Below are 23,697 nucleotides of genomic sequence, written 5' to 3'. Positions count from 1 at the left end.
CACCCCAATTTTACATATTCTTTTTAAATCGTTCTCTAACATGCTTGATCTAAGGTTCCATTTCCTAGTTCTAAATTAGGTTCCTTCCATTTACTGTTTTGTCTTTTGCAACCACACTTTAAACACTTTTAGCAGAATTTGAGAAGTATCTGTCACTGGCAAATGCCTTCCAGATTTTTTCTCTTGTGGCACAGCCTTCTCCATAATACACTCGCTTCTATGTGCAGGAAATTTCTGTTTGACTGCTACATTTATGAAGGGAGCCACCTAGCTATAGGCTGTGCAAGCCGGATACAAGTTTTACCATCTCCAGTCCTCTTTATGAGTTCTGCCTTAGCAAATGAAAGCAATATGCACTGCTTCCTGAACCAGCCCTCTGTGATAATAGGGCAGCTCCCCTAATCACTGCTAGAAGCTTAAATCAATTCTGAAGAGACCTCTACATTTTCCCAACTTACAGGAAATACCAAGGTATGTAATTCAGAGGCAGTATTTAAAATGTGGACAAGTGATGTACATTCCTCCAGCAGGATATCCCTCAGCAAATATTTTTTCCAAAATAAATACTATATGCACTTGAGGTTCAAAAGATGGTTCATTACTTCCTCTTTTAATTATTATTTTTTTGTACATGAACAGTTTTAGCAAATGTTACTTTGAAAAGTCTGAAACACCACAGCACATATAGACAATTCTAAATCAGGAACTTGTAAAGATATTCTTTACTTTGCTGCTTCTGTAGAATCACCTAAATATGTCCAGAAGCTTAGCTTCGTTTTTTAAGTGGTGCTTTTAAATACAATACATGAACAGGAACATATAAAAATAAAAGTTTAACGACACAAAGTTATTTAAAAGTGGCTTGTAAATGTATATAAAATATCATTTGTCTTAAACATCCAATACGATGTAAAATTAACTATTTCTTTTTGGCTAAATGAAGCTATTTTCCCAATTTTGTCTTCTTTTTCTCTGGTTCATTCTTGCCGCTCAGTTGCTTGGCTTGGCTTGGAATACTAATGCCTTGTACCTGGCAGAAAATGAAAAGGTTAACAATGTTTACTTCTTGTGAAAAGCACAAACCATTCCCCGCTAGTGTAGGACTTTTAGCTGTGCGATGGAATGACTTTGTTTTGCACACCTGCGAAATGTGTTCTGGGGTTTCCCCAAGCCTCCGGAGCAGATTTAGGGGGCATCAAAGTGGAGAGGTTACATGGCACAGTGAAAAGTAGTCGTGCTTGCAGAACTGTTTAGCTGAATGCCAGCCTAATGCTATCAGTTTTTAAAATGAAATAGTCTTGTCACCCAGCTTCACAACATGTATATTCTAAAACCCTAAACAGAGGTGTTCTTTGAGAGTTGCTGTAGGATAATTCACAATTCAGTGAAGAAAAACTAGACAACGGTTCCCCATTCCTCCCCACCACACGCACACTCGAGAGCAGAGTGGTCCAGTATGTGGTCCTCAGGGGCTTTTTTGTTGGCCCTCGCCTTCCCCACTCCACCCCAGCCCTCCTGCTGTCTTCCCAAAGCTGGGGGAGACACTGGGCTTTGGGAAGGAGTCATGAGGGCTCCGTCAGGATCCTAGAATCCTCCATCCTCCTTCCCAGAGCCTGCCCCCCTCCCCGCCCGATAAGGTAGTGTGCATCCCACGGGTTCAATGTCGAAGTACTCTTGAAGCCTACTTGGTATGAAAAGTTGGACCACCTTGTTCTAGTGACCAACAAACAGAACCCACGATACAGATAGGAACCGGCTTGATTCTTAATGGGAGTCACAAGAGACTGGCAGTAAGTTTTCACCCCCAGTACACTTTTTCCTATGGGAAAAAGTAATGAACAACACTATATCCACTTAACTGTCAGGGGTCCTTTACTTATTTTACCTATTTCCACTTATACTAGAGAAAGCAAAGTGCTGTTGCACAGAGATAAAATTGTGTGACCTCATCTGACCCTTATCAACAGGTCTTTTTATATAGGAGTGCAATGTGGTTTTTTCTATGCAGATACATCCTATACCTTCAAGCGGCCATTCGAATATACAAATCCTTGCTACTTATGTATGAGCCAGCAATTTGATGGGCACTTTGCTGGCGAGTGAAGCTGCAGCAGCTGGATTTAAAACACACTGAACCACCACCCGTGTTTTTCCTAAGCCCCCTTTTAATTCCAGTGGGAACTTAGTTCCTTCCCACCAGGTCAAAATAATAAAAGGCAGTTTGTGCCATACTTCCTCCATGCCAACCCATTTAAGAAAAGTAATAGATAACGTATTCCTAGGTGTTTTTATCCAAGAAGGAACCTCCAAATCTGTCTCAAAGTTTGCTTTCAGATCGACTTCAAACCAATATGCAATGCTTTGACTTCTCCATGTCACCACACTGCTTTTAGCTACTACGCCAGTAACCTACCTTGGGCTCCACCAGGGCCATACGGATTTTCTGGTGCTGAATATTGGAAGCATCTAACATGATGTTCACTATAACCTTGTCAAACGTATAGAAAGGCGTGCCTTCCACAGTGAGAGAGGGAATCTAAGAAAAGAACATATGTTTCCCCCAAGTTCAATACTGGATTGATACACTGAAGGATAATAAATAGTAATAACATTTAAAGTATTTAAAGCATAACATTTGAAGTATTTAAAGCTTTCGCTTTCAGGTAATATGCAAACTATACCAAGCCCCTAAGGAAAGCAACAGCTGCATATAAGTAATTTGCACTTCTAACAGAGCAATCTATCTACATTCCTTCAATCAGCTTAACAAAGCATGCATAAAATGAAACACACACAAATAGCACGCACACAGCCCTGAAACCAGTTTCCCTTGTAACATATCTAATGCTAAACTTACAAAAACACACATTAAACTTAGTAAGTTTGAAATGCTTCTTAGTGGTTAGGAGTTGTTCCTACTGCGTTTCTAGATTTTGCTATTGTGATGTCCCAACTAAAAAGATCCTATACAAAAACTAAGACGCCTTACCTCCTCGTTGTACAGAAGGGCTGGTTTTGGCTTGTCTTTTTCTTCAAAGAAGACGGTGCCTTCTAAGCCATATTTGGGAATCAGAACGACAATTGCGTTTTTCCGTACAAACAGGATATACGCCTCTTCATTCACCACGCCTTTGTTTTTGAAAAACAACTATGGTAGGGAGAAATTGAAACCATTTTTGATGTTTAACTATAATAAATATAATAATGCATTTTAGGTGCCAGGCAAAATATTTATATTTGTTTACTTAATTTGTATAAATATAATTAATAAATAAATACTTAATAATAATGATAATAAATGATTATCTTCACTGAAACCCTAGAGAAAAGAAGGAGGTTTCTTCTACAGTGAAAGGCAGCACCCAGATGAAGTCATTAATTAATCCCACTCCCTTCCAAAGTGCTTAGACAAATACTTTGAATTTTATATTGAATAGATAAACCAGTGGTGTTTTCCTTCCTGGCATTGAATATGCTGAGACATGGGGGGCGGGGGGAGGCATATGGATGCAAACGTATGCACTTCCTAGCAGCTCTTCTTTCTCTAGCAAATGACTGACCACACTGTCCTTCCACTCACTTCTGAAACAACCAACACGACTGCAGAGTCCTACGCAGAAAGGCGGGGACTCTGGGCAGTTTTGAATATGTATAAGAAATAGAAATGAACCGTCTTTTTACACAACACTTAAGTTTTCGGGGGGGGGTAACAGATAGAATATTGCAGGCACTATGGAAAGTATAATCTATTCAAATTTAAGACCATTTCAGTTCCACAGATATCTATGGCAGAGTTAAATGCATGCTTAATTCTCTCCTCTGCCAAAATTAAGAGGACAAGTGCTCTTGACTTGGGCTGGATCATTCTTAAAAAGCATACTTCTCCAAACTTCTAAAGATTCACAATAGCCATCAGACCAACAGCAGCTTCAAATTCCTAAGTTTCCTGTTTGTTCACAGCACAATATTATTCATTATGATGCACTGCCTAAACTGTCGCAATGAGAGAGAGAGAGTTTCCAAGCGACCCATCCCCCAATTGCTGGCACTTTGCTGAAATTAAGCAGGTATGATCAATGGGAAGAAGAGGATATAGTTCTTTGGGAGGGTGGAGTTCATTTTGCCTCATCTTTTGACTCAAGAATCCCCCAAGACTGCAAACAATATAAAGCCATTTAAAAATCACAACATCAAGGTGAAGCAGCCAGCGCTCCAGCGCTCTTTTGTTCCCAAATGCTTTGTGGAAGAAAAAGACAAACATTCACCTGAGTGTGGAAGGCAACCGAAGCTCTCTGAGCATACTGAGCCATTTTATGCCTGTAATTTAGATTCTTGCACAAATCTGCCAATTTATGTTTATCCGTGAGGTCAGGATAAGTGCTGTCTGCCCCTATGGCCACAGCCAGCAGCCGATGTACTATAATATCAGCATACCTGCAATGAAAGAAGAAAACATTCGTCACTGACCACAAGCAAGAGCCAACCGCCGTTTGTTTCAGGTGCACAGACACCCTTGTTAAACATTCAGGTTTTGCAGCTCGCATCTTATGCAGTAGTTCACTTGTAAACTATAAGCAATGAAGGAAGAGCAAAGGTGTGCAAATAAAAACCTTGCAGAGTGTCAGTTGCTCCTCACAGGAGTGCCTCTTCAGGGCTTAAGCTTGCCTGGGAAAGAAACCCTGTAGTTCTGTTCAGGGCTCATGGTAGGGCTGGTGGAGAGGACTTTTTCCTTTCTTGCTATCCTGAAATCCTCCTCTGTTATGCAATATGCTCAGGTTTGGGACCAGCTGCCAATCCCAAACCTGAGTACTTTTGTTGTTGTTTAGTCATTTAGTCGTGTCTGACTCTTCGTGACCCCATGGACCAGAGCACGCCAGGCACTCCTGTCTTCCACTGCCTCCTGCAGTTTGGTCAAACTCATGCTGGTAGCTTCAAGAACACTGTCCAACCATCTTGTCCTCTGTCGTCCCCTTCTCCTTGTGCCCTCCATCTTTCCCAACATCAGGGTCTTTTCCAGGGAGACTTCTCTTCTCATGAGGTGGCCAAAGTATTGGAGCCTAAGCATCAGGATCTGTCCTTCCAGTGAGCACTCAAGGCTGATTTCCTTCAGAATGGAGAGGTTTGATCTTCTTGCAGTCCATGGGACTCTCAAGAGTCTCCTCCAGCACCATAATTCAAAAGCATCAATTCTTCGGCGATCAGCCTTCTTGATGGTCCAGCTCTCACTTCCATACATCACTACTGGGAAAACCATAGCTTTAACTATACGGACCTTTGTTGGCAAGGTGATGTCTCTGCTTTTTAAGATGCTGTCTAGGTTTGTCATTGCTTTTCTCCCAAGAAGCAGGCGTCTTTATTTGAGGTGTGGGGAGAGATAATGAAGTGTGAAAAGAGGAGGGCGTATTTTCCCTTTTCCTATTCATGATTTTCCCCTGGAAATAGCTCGTGAAATATGTACACTCAACTCAAATCTTACTTCCAGATTCATTTCTCCCAAAAAACTCTCCATTTAGTGCAAGGAGGAGCATTTTCTTAACTTCATGGCAAAAATCTGATAGTGCACGTTTAAAGTACATGGCACTTTTGATTTCTGTATTTTCTGGAAGGTTAAAATCCAAAGGTAAAAACACCAAAGCAGTTTCAGATTTGAAGAACTTGCTTACATCTATTTCTCCAATAAAACATGCCATGTCATTTCAGTATATGAAACAGGACTTCAAAGGTTTCTGGCCTGTTCTCCTAAAAGACTGCTGAGGAAAGTCTAGCCTTTTTATAAACTACATTCTGGGGTTATCCTTTGTGTGTTCACACAGGTCCCCCTTGAAAGCAGTTACAGCTATGGGATGGGGCTGTTTCTGCATAATCTAGTCCTACGTGGCTGGAGGCTGAATGTGAATTAGACAGTCACATGCGTCTTTTCCTAAAGTCTGATGGGGTAGGCGTTCGTGTGCCTGTATGACACAGGCAGTACGGAACCAATGAAGCTCTTTTCATCCTAATACATCTTGTGATATTTCTGCTTGTATTGCAGATGCTTCATGCAACAGTCGTCCAGACGTTTGGATGCCGTTTCCCTATGCTTTCATTCTACCGCTATCAGTATTTTAGAAATGCATACTCAAAATAAATTTAAAGGGTATAGGAATTGAGTAGAACAATCCCCCCTCTTTCCTCTCCATTCTTCCTTCCTTCTGCTCCTCCTCAGCTGATATACTGACCATTCAATAAGCCCTGCAGGCTCAAAGGCTCTTAAAGACTTTGCATCAATCAAGATTCCCTCGCCGTTATTTATTCTATCCTTTTTCAACAAAAATAAAAAATAAAAAAGCATAAACTGTTCAAAATTCTGCAAGACAGTCCCAAGGTATGCAAAGAAAGCATAAAAAGCAAGAAGACAGTAGGGAAGTTTGCCAATTTGCACAATTTGTAATAAAACTTTAGTATTTGAACTAACGAAAATAACATTGAAAGTAATTTATCCTAGGGTGATTTAGTAGAATGCAGCAACTGTCGAACTATATTTTTAACAGGCTGCAACACACACATTTTTTCCCTTTCAAAATTTCATGGAGATTACCTTCTGATGGGTGAAGTAAAATGTGTATAAATAGGAGACGCTAAGCCGTAGTGACGAAAATCGGTGTCCATTCCAGAGCAAAAGTAAACGGCTTGCATCATGCAGCGAGTAGCCAAGATACGTAACAGAGTGTTCAGGTAAGGAAAAGAAGGTGATTCTGCACTGTCAAGAGAATCAGCCAGGGCTTTTGCTGAGTCAGTTTTGATGTCCAAACCCTATAGAAAAAGGAGGGGGGGGGGGGAGTCACTTTCAATATTTTCCAACACTTTGCCATGGTTTAAATATGCATTATTGAACACATTTGCTGATGCAGGCCAAGGAACTGACATATGACACCCTGAGCTCCTCAGAGAAAGGACTACATGCAAGATGAAAAATAAACCGCAATAGCATCTGTTCAACTCACAAACTGAAGAATCAATATGGCTGCCCTCAACAGGGGTTCAAAGCCACGGTAAAGGAAATAAGAGATGGCCAAGCCATATCCTTGTTGTACACAAATCAAGTGCTCGTGAACTTAATTTAAATGTCAAAAGGACAAGGACTCTGAGGCCTGTGCAAGCATACAAAGCACTGTCTTGTGCACACAGGGAGCAAACTCCTTTTACTACCTCCAAATTCTAGAACAGACAGGGAACAGTTTTCTACTCTGTGGGCCAGGTCTTTATCAGGATCTGTCTCCCAAGCCAAATTTGACAGGTGGGCGGGGCTGCCCATCTATCAATCACCTGATGTCACAAATGATGTCAGCAGATTTGCTGCCAATGTGGAGAGGGTGCGGGAATCTTTCTTACCTGTTTTGCACATTACTTCAAAGGCAATTATTGAGTGCTTTGGAAGTTGTTCAAGTGGGCTTTGGTGAAGCCCCACCCTTTTGGCCAAGCCCTGCCCTTTATCTGAATGACTTCAGGGGTAGAGTGGGTTAGCATGGCTTGCCCCCAAATTTGGTCTAACGAGCCAAATGGGTAACTCTGGTGGGTCAAGACTGAACTGATCCATGGGCTGGATATTTTGGAGTGGCCCTGGGATTGAAGTGCACAAACACTTTCTGGTTTGAAAAGCCAGAGTACAATGATCTTCAATAAGAGGGTCAGAACCCCTTACAGGGTTGCAAGACAGCAGCACTACCATGCAGTAAAACAATTAAGTGGGTTCCCAAATGTATGTGAGGTGGGTCTTGGGTCTGCAAAGTTGTCCTAGTACATGTGTGAATCAGCGTGGGCCACCTTTAAATAACTCATTTAAATTACCGTATTTCAACAAGTGAAAATCCAGACACAAAAGTTGTTTTTTGCAAAGTCTCACAAAAAAAGCCCAGATGTATGGTGAGACCTCCCCTCTCTCCATGACCTCCTCAGATCTGCTCTGGAGGGGCAGGAGAATCCCAAGAACAGTTGGTAGGGAACAGAAGGGAAAGTAGAAATGTGTGTGCCAATGGAACAATTTCCTTAGCGCTACGCTGAATACAACTCCACGTGAGGTATTCTGATCCCAGTTAAAATCTGAAAGAAAAATATACCTATCGGTTAAGAACTAGATCCTTTATCCACTTCAATTCCAAGCATTGATAACTTGCCTTAGACTTTGCAGCCTTCACAAGGATGTCATAATTTGATGGAGGCGGAGCAGGATGCTTTCTTAGCAAGGCATGCTCTGAGAATTCATCATAGATCTTTTGTGCCACAGAGATGTTAGCAAGCAACATGAACTCTTCAACCATGGAGTTGGTTTCTCTGTCAACAGGAAATATTACACTTATAAGAAGAGAGGCCGTCATGGAAAGCGATAGTTAAAATTTGATATGTTTGTTCTGGGGAAGTACAAAGAATTCACTCTTGCATATTTTATACATGATACACAAATGCCCTTTAGACACTGTTCCCTGTCCCTGTGACCTAATGTCAGTTTTGATGCACTCTGGAGTGTGTTTGTTCTAGTGGACAGGCTCAGAAACCAGCTCTGTTCAGCACATTGCTTGTGTAGCCAAAATTAGATGTGCACATTTAGAAGCTGTAGATTATAGCTTATAAAATTTAGATTTATTGCTTGGTTATATTGTAAAGTGCCACATACACTAATGGTTCTCTGTAAGTAAACAAAAATAATAACATTATCATTAAGCCCATGTTCACAATTTTCCAACAATCCCGACTTTTCCACAGAACAACCTTTTTTCTGAACGTTCTAAGCAGAAGTGTACTATAATATATTCATAAGCAGACCACATTCTGTTATTTATCTTGATGGTATGCAACATATACTGTCGACTGCTTTGATATTTTGTAGTGGCCTCTGGTGTGGAGAGCTGCACTGTGCATGTCGTACTTCCACTTGTGAACAAATAATTGGACTGCAGTGAAAACAGGAGATAAAACATACTTGAGCTCCTTCGTCTGTAAATCAATAGGATCGTGGGTTTCACTATCCATGTGGAAACGGACTTCAGGTGAAGAGAGAGTTAAAGCCCTAGAAAATAATAGATGTGAGAATAGTAAATATTTTACAGAGCCTATACAGCATACAAACAAGTATTTGTAGGTACCGGTAGAAAATGATGACAATAATTACAATTTTCTACTGATATTTAATCCATCTTTGGAAATTGCTATATTCGTTACAACATTATCCTTCTGGCAAGGAGTCCCAGAGCTCACTTTTCTTCATGCTAAATTCAGCCATTTGTCCTGGATGTTTTGTGTTCCAGCATCTCCGTATTAGTCAGTGGAATGTCCCCTTCCTCTCCTCTCCTTGCACTCCTCAAAAATCTTATCCAGAGGGTCCCCCAACCCTCTGCAGATTTTGAAGGGGTGTAGGGGCCAGCTGGCAAGTGGAATGACAGCACTGGATACCACACCGAATTACTGTTGTTGTTATCATTAATCTTTCACTTCACTTTCTAATTTCCTTCAACACCTTCTCTGTCCCTTTCCCCTCAGAGAAGGGAGGCATTCTTTCCCACCTCCTCTCATGCCAAACTTCTTTTGTTTCTCGGTCATCTTTATTCAGCATGCAAGGAGTTCCTGGCGCTGGGATGGGTCCAACGAACAGGCTATGCCACAGCTCGGGGTTGCAGGAAGATGGGAACCCTGAGGCCCATCTGAAATTGGCTTTATAAATGCACCAAGCACTCACATTTGGGACTGCTGCAAGTTGCAGGGTGTCACGGTGGTCATGGTTAACCAGTCTTTCAAATAAACTTGATCTTGTTATTGAGAAACACATGTTTCTGTGGAATTTCAGAGCAGTATGAAAACTATGAAAACTACTGTGCTATCTTATCTGCTACTGTTTTCTTTAGGGCAGATCCACTCTAGCAAATGCTAAGTGGCTGTCATGGGTCACAGTGACGCCACATGAATGAAAAGCTGTGCAGAAGAAGACCTGCAGTAAGAACTACTTACCCGTTATCTATCCGACGCTTCTTAAGAATTTTGGCTAGTTTATTTAGTCCACGCAGACTAGAAGTAATGTCATCATTCAGGCTGGAAGAATCTATTTTCATTTGTGCCTCAGCATATGTAAGAGAAGCCTTTGGACAGAAATATATAATAAAAGAGACGCAATCAATATAAGGGCACCAGTGACGATTCCTAAGAGAACCCCATCTCAATGTGACAGAATTCAAAAATCAATTTCTGATGGAAGTTTGAACTGGGCAACCTTCACTGCTCTTACAGCACTAACTCTGAATGCATAGACAACAGGCTTTGCTGTTGATTTTGATCCATCTTGTCTGCTACTCTTGTCTTTTTGTGGCATGTATCAAGCTCATTTATATTTCCTTTACTGAATCGTAACCGTATTTTCATTGCCTTTTTGTTCACCACCTCTGGATGTAAAAGTAACATACACATTTCAATATACAAATAAGTAAATAAAGAATATTTTTCAGGGTGCCAAACATAGCAAAATGTAGTTTCGATTGTAAGTAACATCCAATGTTAAGTCACACTCAAGTAGAACCGCTGAAATCAGTCAACTTAAACCCATTTAAGTCTACTCTAAGTATGATTTAGCTTTGTCCAGATCTATTGCTGAAGAAACAATCAACGTGATTTCAGCCACTCACATTATCTGGACTGGACAGTATATATACCAGGTAAATAAACTTGGAACTCACCCATTTTTCATGTCTTATGTGTAAACATATTCAATGCCCCAATATAAAGCAGGAGTTCAAAATGGCACAAATCAGCATGTGTTGTTAAATATTCCAAATAAATGTGAACCTTACCTTGGAATTAATTACACTTTTTGTAAATCTAGTTTTCAAGATTTCAGCATTGTGATTCATTTCCCATATACAGGAAAATGCAAGCCTAGGAAAGGAGTAAGAAGTTGCTGATGAAACAGGAAAATTTACTTGCAGCTGTCCTTGATCCTAGGGTGCTCTTGCCTGAGAAGACGACACGTCTGTTCAGGGAAGCCTGCTCCCTCCTCTGCAGTTTCCATGAAACACTCCCCTCCCCCCCGCTTCTTGCTGCAGCCCCCCAACCCAGGCACCCCATGCCGTCCAGTTTAGGAGGACCCCACAACCCTCGTGAAATGGATCCTTGAAGAGTGCAGGACATCACAGTGAGAACAGAGACATGGAAAAACCCGTTCTGCAAACAGAAATGTTTTCTGTTTACAGAAGAGAAGTTATTCTTAAATATCTAAAAACTCTATCCACACAATTACCTGTCAACATTGGATCTCAACGAACACAAGTTTGAACTGAGCAGCTCTGGAACCATATCAATCCTCTGCAAAAAAACACAAAAAGATGACAATGGTTATTTATGACCAAAAAATATATACTGTATTTTTTGCTCTATAAGACTCACTTTTTCCCTCCTAAAAAGTAAGGGGAAATGTGTGTGCATCTTATGGAGCAAATGCAGGCTGCACAGCTATCCCAGAAGCCAGGACAGCAAGAGGGATTGCTGCTTTCGCTGCGCAGTGATCCCTCTTGCTGTTCTGGCTTCTGAGATTCAGAATATTTTTTTTCTTGTTGTCCTCCTCCAAAAACTAGGTGCGTCTTGTGGTCTGGTGCGTCTTATAGAGCGAAAAATACGGTATATATTGACATAGTGTACATCTATAGAACTGTACTCATGTTGTTCATTTGATCAAGGATATGTTAATAATCAAACGCTACCTTTCTCACATTACAGTTCCTATTTTTCAACCAAGCCCTGGGTATGGTGCCTTCAAAGCCCCTTTCAAAGTGCAGGGCAAGAGAGAATGAGAGGACCTCCTCTCAAAAAAGCCCTCTCTTGCCCTGTGCTCTGAAGGGCGCTTCTGAATGATGTCGAAGCCTGAAAAAATAGCCCTTTGAAATGAGCTTCTGTAGGCAAAAAGGGTCACCCAACGTCAGGTTAAAATCCAGTCAAAAGGAAAGTCTCATCGTGATGAAAGTACAATAGACAATGCTTTTCACACAATTTTAATTCAACCAAGGTTCCGTTTTGGTCAGTTCTCTACCCTTAGGATCCCAGCAACTGTTAATTTTTGGTTAATTATTTCACTGGGAAGCTGTTATTCAATAGTATGATTGGTTAGCTTCAGAAATATAATGCATTTCATGTCTGGAAGAAACCAATAAAGGGAATTAAAATGCCACATGAAGGTAAATAAATACAAACAGGAAAATATACCTTTTCACACAGATACACAGTTGTGCCCCTTTTGGCAGATTCCTGGTCCAGGGCATTTCCCGGGCGAATAAAATGGCTGACATCTGCTATGTGCACACCAACCTAGTAAATAAACAGGTTATTCAGAATTTTCAAAAGTAGGCATTTTATGAAACTTCTCACTACCTCAAGCCATCAATCAAAAACATAAATAGCTCTGCTGCATATAACCCTTTACTTCTAACTTTCCATGTTTCTTGAAGTCATTAGGGAGATGTTTTGCCGCGGTGGTACCTATTTATCTATTTGCACTGGTGTGCTTTTGAACTGCTAGGTTGGCAGAAGCTGGGACAGAGAAACAGGAGCTCACCCTATCGTGGGGATTCGAATCGCCGACCTTCCGATCGGCAAGTCCAAGAGGCTCAGTGGTTTAGACCACAGCGCCACCCGTGCCCCTATAAATCAAACAGTATAAGCCTATGCATTATCTACTCAGAAGTAAGTTGACTTCAATTGTGCATAGAACTACAGAGTTTAAGTGTGGAACTAGAAAACCAGGAACTGAAACACACTGGGCACAAGCACAGTGAATATATATTAAGCCACAGCCGCATCCCTACATTTATTCACACAAGCCTGCCTTCAAATACACTATGTGTGTAACTGGCTGTAGTACTGTAGCTGAAGTGTGTTCATAGTTCATAGAACAGAATGAAAGCATACCTAAATGCAATCCACAAACCTGAGCATAATAAATAGATTTATAATGGAAGAAACTGTCTGTGTAACTGCTTCTTACAGAGCAATAAGCCTTTTCCTCAGGTTTTGGGTTCTTTTATTCTCCTACCCTCACAGGCAGAAAGCAAAATGTTCAAGACCTAAAGGATGACTTAGATATACAGGCAAAAATGCATGCCAGCCTTCACCTGACATTTGACTTACCTCTAGATTTCCATTTTCCAGCTTTCTACAGTGCAATGCGTCGTCAATATCAGTACAGCCAGGAGGATCCACACTGCATACACACAAATGCCTCAAGTCCTCTCTCAACTTCATATCCTGAAATTTTGTTTTCCAACAAACATTTTATAACTACTGCAGGCCGTTATAATAATTATAGGAAAAAAAGTTCACCATGCTGAAGAAACTGCTTAATTATAAAACTTGGTAATTAAGACAAGTAACCTTGGAATGAGCCCTTTTGTGATGCAGCAAAAACAGCACGGAAGCTTGCAGCACAAAAGACTATGAACTTATTTTGGCATACATGAACCACAGCCAGTTTTTCAGAAGCATAAACTGGTCACTTAAGCAAGCAGGTATACAGGATGTGACTAGAAAGAGAAGAGCACACTTAATAAAAAAAACACCTGTTCAGGGAAGCTTTTAATGTTTGATGTATTAGAGTATTTTAATATATTTTTTTTGGAAGCCGCCCAGAGTGGCTGGGGAAGCCCAGCCAGATGGGCGGGGTACAAATAATAAATTATTATTATTATTATTATTATTATTATTATTATTATTATTACCTGAAGGTGAAAGGCCAATCAATACAAGAGAGAGCACGAAATATGCCATCTTACTATGCAGAACACAAATAAATACAATTTCTAATAAAACTGATGCAATCCAATGCTACTTGGAAGATTAACAGTTTAAAGAAACTGTTTTAAAAGGGAGAATTGCCTCCTGAAATGACAACTGCTTTGCAATAAGTTTGTGGGAAAGCTGTAGACAGTTGATATCCATAGTTAAGGATACTCTGCACATACAGTTCATTTTAATTTCATAAAAGAAACAGTCTGAAATTGACTTTGATGAGGTTTCAATCACCTTGGAGAAACTTAGCGGCTATTTTCTGTCAGCTTGAGACAACTAAAGTGCAACGAGTAGAATCAATGTTTGCAGGGAGGCAGAGGTTTTAAAAAAACCCAAGAGTTTAAAATCCCTCATTATTATGGAAGTGAATCTGAATAATCACTTTTCTATTTCCATTATTAATCATTGCTGCTGCTGCAGCACAAATTGCATTGCAAACCTATGGTGATGTTAACCAATTAGCACTTCTGAACATTATCAGTGCTTACTGTACCTGGTCAGTAATGCTCCAGGGCATCTTGGGCAGGAAGCTAAGAACCGCTTGGGAGAAAGCTTGGTGGGGAACATCATGTTCAAGCAACAGGACTTCAGTCTCAGTCTCTTTATCTCCAGCTGTTCCTAAATTCTTTACAAAATGACCCTAAACCAATACAGGTCTTCATTAATATTATGAAACAATGCCGTTTTGAAAAAAATACTAATATTAAAGACAATTAAAAATAAGTATTATTGTAGGTAGCAATCTGATGTGCAACGTACTTGGGATGTGAAATTTTCACTACATTCAGTAAGAATTATTCCCAAGTAGGCATACATCGGATTGGGCACTTATTAAAGTATATCAGCTTCTGTGTTTCTGAATCAGGGTATGAGCAAAAACAGGTTCCATCGCAGACTTGGTGACCACAGTCACAAGGCTTAAATAATTTTGTAAACAGGATGATAGGTAAAGGGACCCCTGACCATTAGGTCCAGTCGTGGCCAACTCTGGGGTTGCAGCGCTCATCTCGCTTTATTGGCCGAGGGAGCCGGTGTACAGCATGACTAAGCCGCTTCTGGCGAACCAGAGCAGCGCACGGAAATGCCATTTACCTTCCCGCCAGAGTGGTACCTATTTATCTACTTGCACTCTGACATGCTTTCGAACTGCTAGGTTGGCAGGAGCAGGGACCGAGCAATGGGAGCTCACCCCGTCGCGGGGATTCGAACCGCCGACCTTCTGATTGGCAAGTCATAGGCTCTGTGGTTTAACCCACAGCGCCACCCGCGTCCCGAAACAGGATGATAAGTTATGATAAATGCTTTTCAGGCCACACTTTGCCTACCAGTATATACAACAAAAGTAGTTCAAGTTAACCTCTTGTATCTTCCTTTTGTAACAGTTTGATTATCAGGTTGATTGGTTAAATCTTCAGAGGCAATTAGTTTCCTTTCAGACTTACATTAGGATATCTTGAGGTCCTAGGCCAGCCATCAATAGCAACGATAATTCTTTGCCCTTCAAGTGTTGAAGCCTGTCTTGTTTCTATTCGGATTCGAGGGATTCTGCGATCAGCTGGTGTAAATAAATGCCGCCTTGCCTGTTAGGAAGCAGGGGGAATGGCTTTTATTGAAATTAGGGAATTCAGGTAGTGAAGAAAGTATTCCACAACCGTTGCTCTTACCTCTTTTATTTGGGACTTAGAAAGCATGCCACAAAAAGGCCTCCAGTTTCTTTTTATGATGCCCACAACTCTGCCAGTCGGGCGCAGCATACTCTTGTTCCCAGAGGTCTTCAGCTAGGTTTAAAAACATATATAATAAATATAAACTGCAATTAGATAAACAACCAGGTTCCCCAACCTGCCATGCTTTAGTGGTAAGAATGTTCCAGGTCACACCCCATATTATGACATCATTTGAACTACTCTGACATAAGCTTCCCCTTAAAGCATTCTGAATAGAATACTGTAACGATTCATTCACGAGCCAGGCTGGCTTGTGTAATTCTATACAAGCACAGGATTTGGTTTTGTTCACTTATTAAGTATTCTGATAACTTGCGTTTCAATCAGGAAAACAAATTACAATAAAATAAAAGGCAAGTTTCTAGCATTTATAGCCACAGAGATCCCTTGAAAGTGTGTGGGTGGAAATTTAAAACGTCAAAAGAAGTTTAAGATTTCCCATGAGCTTTTGCAGCTCATGGAGCTCCTTCTGCCTTTCCAAGACTAGCAGAAGAACAAAATAACATTCTGCACTCACCTAGACTAAAATCTATACCATGAAAAACTGTATTCTGCAACTAAAAAACTATGGAAATAAATAAAATATCCAAAAGTACTCTCATTTTTTCTCATTAACTCAGCACCTGCCAGTCCTAGGGAGTTCTACAAATTATCCTGTGGGAAAGGGAAGAGGAAACTCAGGGAAGGCCAACTCTTAAGACTTTTCAGAGCAGGGGAATTCTCCCATTCAATCTGTATTCTCAGTTTCCAGACCTGCTCTTGTATGGATCACTTTTATTTCTTGCTCTGAGTTTGAATCAAGGAAGGAAATACCTCTGGTCAAGGAATAGAGAGTTGTATGCTTGTGTGTGTGTGCACGCATACACCTTACTTTGTTTTTGTATGTTGGCTTGTTATTTTTGGACACTCCATGGAGATGTGGCTGGGGGGGGCACTTCAAAAGTTATCAGTACCCCACTGTGTATGCAGAGGCCCCACCCCTTGGCCTCAGAAAAATCTTCTGAAACTCCAGCTAAATTTGAAGATTTCATCAAGCACTGCCCACATTTTCAAGACTATTCTTCTAGGGTTGCCATATTCCCAAAAGTGGAGTGGGGAGGGGGGAGGTCAACAACTTTGGCTGATTTTCACTTTTGGGAATATCGCAACCCTACATTTGCCGATTAAGCAAAAATCCGCCTGGACAACATTTTCACAGTTTGATTTCCGGACGTATGGCAGCCCCAATTTTTCTAGCTGGAATGCTGCTTTTGAAAATTTAAGATGGAATTCTGAGAATGATAACTTTTGCACCTTTTTCCCCAATGCATGCATGGAGTCACAGGACACATGCATCCTAATAACTGACTGCCAACTCAATTAAGATGTACACACTGATGAAAACAGTCAGACTTCATTACAATAATAAGAAGAGCCAAGTGCGGAAGAATAGAGAAACCTGGCATGTTCATGTCATACACTGTTTTCCTTCTGTTCTTCTTTTTCCACATCATCCTCTTCATCCTGACCTGCCTCATCAAGCAAGACCACAGAGGATGGTGCAACCCAGGCATCTTTTGATAACAGCTCCACAGCTACGATGTCTTCATGCACTGCGCGATTTAAATTTCTAAGCCCTTGTATTAATACCTGTAAGCATCAAGCAAACAATCCGTTTTAAGGATAATAGTCACCTTATGAAATCACGTATTATCCCATAAAAATAGTAGAGGGATTCCCAGCTGTAAACTTGGTTATCCATGTGCCTTGGGAGTATTGTCTCCCAAGAGAGGGGCTGGATAGGTTCCAGAAAAGGCCTGGAGAGGGAAATGTGCATTGACCCATTGCTAATTGCAGACTGGCCACTACAGTCAGAGTTACATCTCCTAGCTTTCTTCAGTGGCCCAGTGCAAATGTAAAAATTAACCAGAATTAAGTGAACAAAGCTCAATTAGGATTAAGATCCCAAATGGACAGTGAAGCCATGGTTGAGCTTCAATAGAAAAATGTCTGTACGACCCGCTGATTGCCTTGCAAACCAGAAGTGGGAAATCTGTTTTTACAACATTCTTCGCTATGCATATGCAACACTTAACTATAAAACTTAAACAGTTTTGATGTGGCATTTCAGCATGAGCCTGAATGCACTTATTCTGAAGCCCCACTGATTTTAGCGTGAATCAGTGTCTAGTACAGTTCTCGAATTGCAGCTGACAGGTAAATTCACAAGAGTTTAAAAATGATCCCTTACCTCACCCTATCAACCCACCTTCATTTCAATTATGCAAAAAATCGAAAGAGTATTCATATATAAAACAATTGCACCTTTTCCCAGTGAAGGATTCACAGGCAATCGTGCATCAAACAAACCTCTCTCTCATCCCCATCACTGTGAACCCAAACTGTAGCTTCAAGGTAATTATCTCTGTTAGCTCTGAAGGTTCCTTGAAGGTAAAGACCAGACTTGATACCCTGCTGCAGTTTGCTGAGTGGAAGATGCTCAGAGAAAATGATCCTTCCATTTTCTATTTCGTTCTGTAAGAGCCAGATGCAGATACAAGAAGCAGTTAAGAGTCAGTAGGCTGGTTTGGACATAATCTAAACCATGGTTTAGTGTTACTCCATGCACCAAGAGTAGGTTACCAGAAGCATCTTCTTCAGGTTTTTAAACCACTGAACTTCTCCATAAAACAATAATAAAAAATGGTTTGATTTCACGGAGCTAAACATACAGAGCTAAATATTCCCTGATGTCAGGCATAAAGGAGAATTTTATTTTAAAACTGAAAGTGGAAGTTTTCAATCTCTTCCTCTTACATGTGAAAGGACAGGAAGAGTACGTAAGCCAAAGGCTTGTCACAACTTGTGCACCTAACACTACATTTGAACCAGCTGGATGTTTCACCAGATCCCTGACCCTCGTTTCCATAGAATGAAGCTGCCCTTCTCAGCCCCCTCAGATACCAAGTATGAGTGATCCACCTAAGCTGATGATTTTAGGTCTAGATCTTCATGAGCAAGACTGGTGGTGATATTTATGGTGCAACTATAGTTTTGTTGTTGCCATGAGTTTGGAAGTGGTTCTTTGCCAATCTATCCTTAGTTTGCAATCTTTCCAATCCTCTCTTCTGCTTCTTGCCACATCACAGGAACACCAAAGAAAAATGGAGACCACTGCTGAACAGCACAAAGAGTGATGGAGTCCCAGGGTCTATTTAGCATTTCTCGAATAAACTTGAGAAGAAAACAATTCCACAAGACTCAATGATATATTTTCTACAATAATAAAGTTATACTAGAAATATTTCTTGTTCCAGAGACATCTACTCAGAAGGGTGAAACATACCGCTTCATCATTTATGCAAGCAAGTCGATCCACAAGTTCAGGATTGGCTATCAAGCTCTTTATGTACTCTTCACCTACCAATAAAATCAAAATACATTTATGCAACAATAATCATAGGACAAGCAATACTGATTTACAAAACTATTAAATATTAAACTGGTGCATAATATTGTTTTCTACAGCAGCAAATCTTCAGTTTGGATGGTGAGACTGACATGTGGGTTCCACAAATTATGTCTGGGTTTGATAGCAAGAATTATTTCTACTAACTGAATGGTATATGGTATAAATGCTCCTAGGCATGCAAATAATCTTTCCACTAAGTACAATCTGTTCTGCCCTATACACAACTGTTTCCCCCAAAATCTGAGTTCCTGAACATTCCTTCTTTTTAGAAATTAAATACTGCCCCACTACTGCATCAAACATTCCATTAATACAGTAGTACCTTGGTTTAAGAACAGCTTAGTTTATGAACAACTTGGATAAAGAATGCTGCAAACCCAGAAGTAGGTGTTTTGGTTTGTCAACTTTGCCTTGGAAGCAGAACATGTTCTGCTTCCTGTTGAGTGTATCCCATTTGTAAATTGAGCACCCTGCTGCTATGGGAAAGCACACCTTGATTTAAGAACGCTTTGGTTTAAGAACAGACTTCCGAACGGATTAAGTTCGTAAACCAAGGTACCACTGTAACAAGGAACACTTTCCCCCATAATTCTTATCCAGCAGCAACTCCACTGGGTCTCCCCACCTCCCTTCAACCAGCGTTGGGAGGACACACAGAGCAAGGTGGTTGCAAAAGTCTCCTTCTGCCTTTCTCAGATGAGGAGTGCAGATGACAGGGCTAGCTAGGAGTGTATTTTGCAGAGGAAATCACTTGCTGAGAAACTCACAGAAGCAGAACTACCAGTGGGCAGGCTGAAAAAATCTGCCAGGCTATGAATAATGAAGTACTCCCAAGCCCACTGATCTTGTGTGCTGGATCACAGTCCAGGAGAAATCTGTTTTCTGACATCTTTCCTCCAGAATAAGTCCATTCTAGGTTTTCAACCAGCACATTTTACCACAAGGCTCCTTTTCTTATAGCAGAACTGTATGGCTTTTCATCAATGCCTGGACTTACATGTATAAGCAGTAATTCCCTCTTCCACAGCTTTCTCTTTATTTTTTCTGTCATTGGTGAGCAAGATAACTCTTATCCTATCTTCGTCCTGCAATCCCTTCAGATGCTCATTATACCATTTCACTGCTATTCTGATGGCTCTGTCATTACGGTCATTGGCATTTTCTCCTTGTTCTTGTTCTATGTATGTTTCTCTGGAGATCAAAAAGCAAACCAGTTATTCATTTAAAAATTATCCATTTACAGTATAAACCACACAAAACCCTCTGGCGCCTACAGGCCCTCGGTGCATTGTAGGGCTAACTATATATCTGAGCCTGCAATATATAGGAAGCCTTTGCGCAAGAGGTCCATATATATATATTTATACACACACACACACACACACACACACATATATATATATATATATACACACACACACACCCCTATCTCCAACCAAAATTCCAGTTGAAATGGAATCTGTAAAACAGTCCTCCAAACAAGGTGGTATGCAGATATGCTAGTTATTATTATTATTAATTAAATGTTTATATATGGCTAGGGGTGAGGTGGGTTAATAATGCAAAGGCAGCACACACACAATCCCATCATGCACTGTGCTGTTTTCAGCAACTTCATCCAAATTTAGCTATTTATTTTAAAGCATTTCTATACTATTTAGGAAACAATCATATACACATTAAGCTGGCATAAAGCAAGCAAGCATCCAGTTACACCAGGTCCAAACTCTATTTAGGAGCAGGGCTACTGCTGGCTCAGCCAGCTTAACACTGGCGGAAGGAAAACAAAGTTTTAAAATAGGGTTTCAGTTACAGCACCCTTTTTGCCAGCTTAACTAACAGCGTGGCTGATCGACTCTCTGGTCCCACTCCAATTGCACCCTTTTTCAGGGCTTATGTCATTTTAACATCCGCCAAGCTTGGCTCAGCCAGGATGAGGGAGACACTCCAGCATTTCTCCAGCTGAGTCAAGGAGGAGAGAGTTAAGTCAGCATAGGCCAGCTGTGCTAGCTACCTCCCAGTTCTTCTGGAGATCTTCTGGATCCTAACAGTACTCATCTTGATAGAGCTTGCTATGAGAGTTATCCCTCAATATAAAAAATACAACCTGAAACTAAACAGCACCTAACAGACTACTTGTATATATTGAATGTATCTGTTAGTAATGAATAAAGCAGTGAAGAATGGCGTAGCTTACTACTTCTCGTGCTTACTTATGATGCTCATTAGTGAAAGAATAGAAATGTTTTTCAGTATTTGCTAACACATCTCTTATCCGTTTGTATACTGGAGCGCTCCGCCTTCTTACTTCCTGCAAGACCGTCTGAGGAATGATCACATTTCTAATAACAGGATCTTCTAGTATATCAATCTGGAAAGAAAACAAACCATGTGAGTAAATTCTCATAATATTTAGCAACCACCAACAGATATTTCATGATTGCAGCCATTTGGAAGAAGAACTTCTTTAAAACACAAAGGACACAAATGTAAACTCAAGGCACACTAATGGGCCACTCAGCCCAGGTCTTGCCCTTGCCCTTTTGTATCAAGAGGCAAGAATGGGTTTGCATCCAAATAACTTCTGCTCAAGAGAAGACCTGTTAAAATCATCCAGGGCAGCAAAGGTAGTCTGTACTGTTTCACTGGCTGAAATGAATTGGAAAGCTGCTGCTCACCCTCCCTTTACCTGGGCTGCATGGCAGAACCCACGAAAGGATGGTGGGCCCAGCCAAGATCTCACCAGAAGCAGTGTTAGAAACTTAGGTATATAAGCTAGGAGCCAAATGGCTCCTTAAACCAAGATTACAAAACAGAATGCGTAGTTGCCATTTTTTGGCTTGAAAGTCCTGGTTTTTTCAATGTAACTTTACGGTACCTGAAATTTCTTTCGGTCATGCAGATAAAATATGACAGCTAGAATTCTCTGGGATGCATCGCTAGTGTGTGGAAACAGTCCAGATCCGAGGATCCCCAGGGAGGCACGCACCTCCACATGCTGGAGCCATCCTGGCACCTTCCCTCAGTCGCAAGGGGGCTGAGAGTCGTGATGCAGATTGAGGCTGGTGATTTTCAAATGCTGACCAGGAGCCGCCACCGCTTTCCCGTGGGGTGAGGCTGAGTACGGTGCTCATGGTGTCCCCTCCCCTTAAGCTTCCACCACCCGAGGCAGCTGCCTTATCCCGCCTCACATGTTCAGCCGGCTCTGCCAAAGCAGCACATCCCACCCTTGATGAGATCCCCGCCCCCAGCTGTTGGTGTACTACAACTCTCATCACCCCTGACCCCAGCCAGCAAGGGGTGATGGTGTGGCAGTGGCCCAAAGGGCCACAATAAATGTGATAATGTGTACCCCTGTAAATCCTTGAGTGTGCTTCTAATAGAGAAGATATGGTAGCCTGTTACTTTATGAAACTGATGGTTTTGAAAGTTGCCCCCCTCCCCCGCCATTGGGGAAGAAATACTGCTAAGATGTTAATCACAAAGATACAGCTCAAAGCTAGAACGTAAGTTGCTACATGGTGCAAATGGCTACACCATTTGGTGAATTTCATTGTGCACAGGTTGTACATTGACAATAAAGGTATTAGTAGTAGTAGTAGTAACACAGGTTCCCAACGTGCATACTAAAACAATGTAACAGAACACGGTGGGAATCAGAACTTATTCAGCAGAAATTGCCAGTGCTTATTGCACATGTGTATTATACATGAAATGAGGTAATGATGTATATGATTAGGAGAAAATTGAAATGCTTTGTTTGAAATTTTATCAGACATCACCTTGCCAACAAAGGTCTGTATAGTTAAAGCTATGATTTTCCCAGCAGTGATGTATGGAAGTGAGAGCTGGACCATAAAGAAGGCTGATCGCCGAAGAATTGATGCTTTTGAATTATGGTGCTGGAGGAGACTCTTGAGAGTCCCATGGACTGCAAGAAGATCAAACCTATCCATTCTGAAGGAAATCAGCCCTGAGTGCTCACTGGAAGGACAGATCGTGAAGCTGAGGCTCCAATACTTTGGCCACCTCATGAGAAGAGAAGACTCCCTGGAAAAGACCCTGATGCTGGGAAAGATGGAGGGCACAAGGAGAAGGGGAAGCTACCAGCATTTGTTTGACCAAACTGCGGGAGGCAGTGGAAGACAGGAGGGCCTGGCGTGCTCTGGTCCAGGGGGTCACGAAGAGTCGGACACGACTAAACAACAACAAGAAGCCTGGACCACCGGGCAGGAAGGATCCGACTGTAACCCATTGCTTTGCAATAAACAACGGTGCACTCCTAACTCCTCATGTTTCTGAGTTTTATTGGCTTAACTCAGGAGACGAGCTATTTTCTGGCTCACAACGCTGGGAGTTGTAGTCCGGCAACAGCCGGGGGGCCGCGCCTGAGAAGCCCATTACCTGGTGCAGCAGCACGTTGGTGTCGAGCAGCAGGTAGTGCGGCTCCGGGCAGAGGCTGCTGGCGGCCCCGCAGGGCTGAGCTTCCAGGGGCCGCTGGTCGCCGCCGGCCTCCTCCGCTCCTCCTCCGCCGCAGAGCGCGCAGGCGGCCGCCCCGCACGAGATGTCGTCGCGCAGGTAGTGCTCGCGCACCACCTTCAGGACGGCGCCGGCCCGCGTGCGCTTGAGGAACGTGCGCGAGGTCAGCATCTCGTCCCGCCGAGGGAACCGTGAGGGAACCGCCGGGCTCGGCGCTGCTCCCACAATGCACCGCGCAGCCCTCGC

At 41.7% G+C, this 23,697-nt stretch overlaps 1 protein-coding gene across 1 annotated transcript; it reads right to left on the bottom strand.

The window, feature by feature from the left end:
• Window positions 1-576: 576 nt before the first annotated feature.
• DIS3 (DIS3 homolog, exosome endoribonuclease and 3'-5' exoribonuclease) lies at window positions 577-23,683 on the bottom strand. Its single transcript, XM_081002985.1, has 21 exons — window positions 23,377-23,683; window positions 21,186-21,343; window positions 19,970-20,163; window positions 18,847-18,920; window positions 17,871-18,035; window positions 16,980-17,150; window positions 15,459-15,572; window positions 15,237-15,374; window positions 14,288-14,434; window positions 13,138-13,254; window positions 12,217-12,318; window positions 11,258-11,322; window positions 10,812-10,896; window positions 9,979-10,106; window positions 8,957-9,043; window positions 8,154-8,310; window positions 6,578-6,792; window positions 4,266-4,434; window positions 2,990-3,148; window positions 2,414-2,536; window positions 577-1,030 (listed from the first exon to the last, which is right to left on the bottom strand). The coding sequence occupies exons 1-21, from the start codon at window positions 23,620-23,622 to the stop codon at window positions 944-946; spliced, it is 2,901 nt and encodes a 966-aa protein (XP_080859111.1). The 5' UTR covers window positions 23,623-23,683; the 3' UTR covers window positions 577-943.
• Window positions 23,684-23,697: the final 14 nt, after the last annotated feature.

The sequence above is a fragment of the Podarcis pityusensis genome, assembly GCF_964106645.2.
Source record: "Podarcis pityusensis genome assembly, chromosome: 4".
Classification (NCBI taxonomy): Eukaryota; Metazoa; Chordata; class Lepidosauria; order Squamata; family Lacertidae; genus Podarcis; species Podarcis pityusensis.
Note: the sequence above shows the minus strand (reverse complement) of the source record. Positions and strands in the feature narration are given on the sequence as shown.

Bases quoted from the DNA above. Each gene is read 5' to 3' on its own strand.
- DIS3 (XM_081002985.1), bottom strand. From the start codon at position 23,622: ATGCTGACCTCGCGCACGTTCCTCAAGCGCACGCGGGCCGGCGCCGTC. The intron at 18,036-18,846 runs GTATGTTTCACC...TGGCTCTTACAG, and splicing joins CTTGCATAAATGATGAAGCG to AACGAAATAGAAAATGGAAG. The intron at 14,435-15,236 runs GTAAGTCTGAAA...GTATTGGTTTAG, and splicing joins GGACCTCAAGATATCCTAAT to GGTCATTTTGTAAAGAATTT.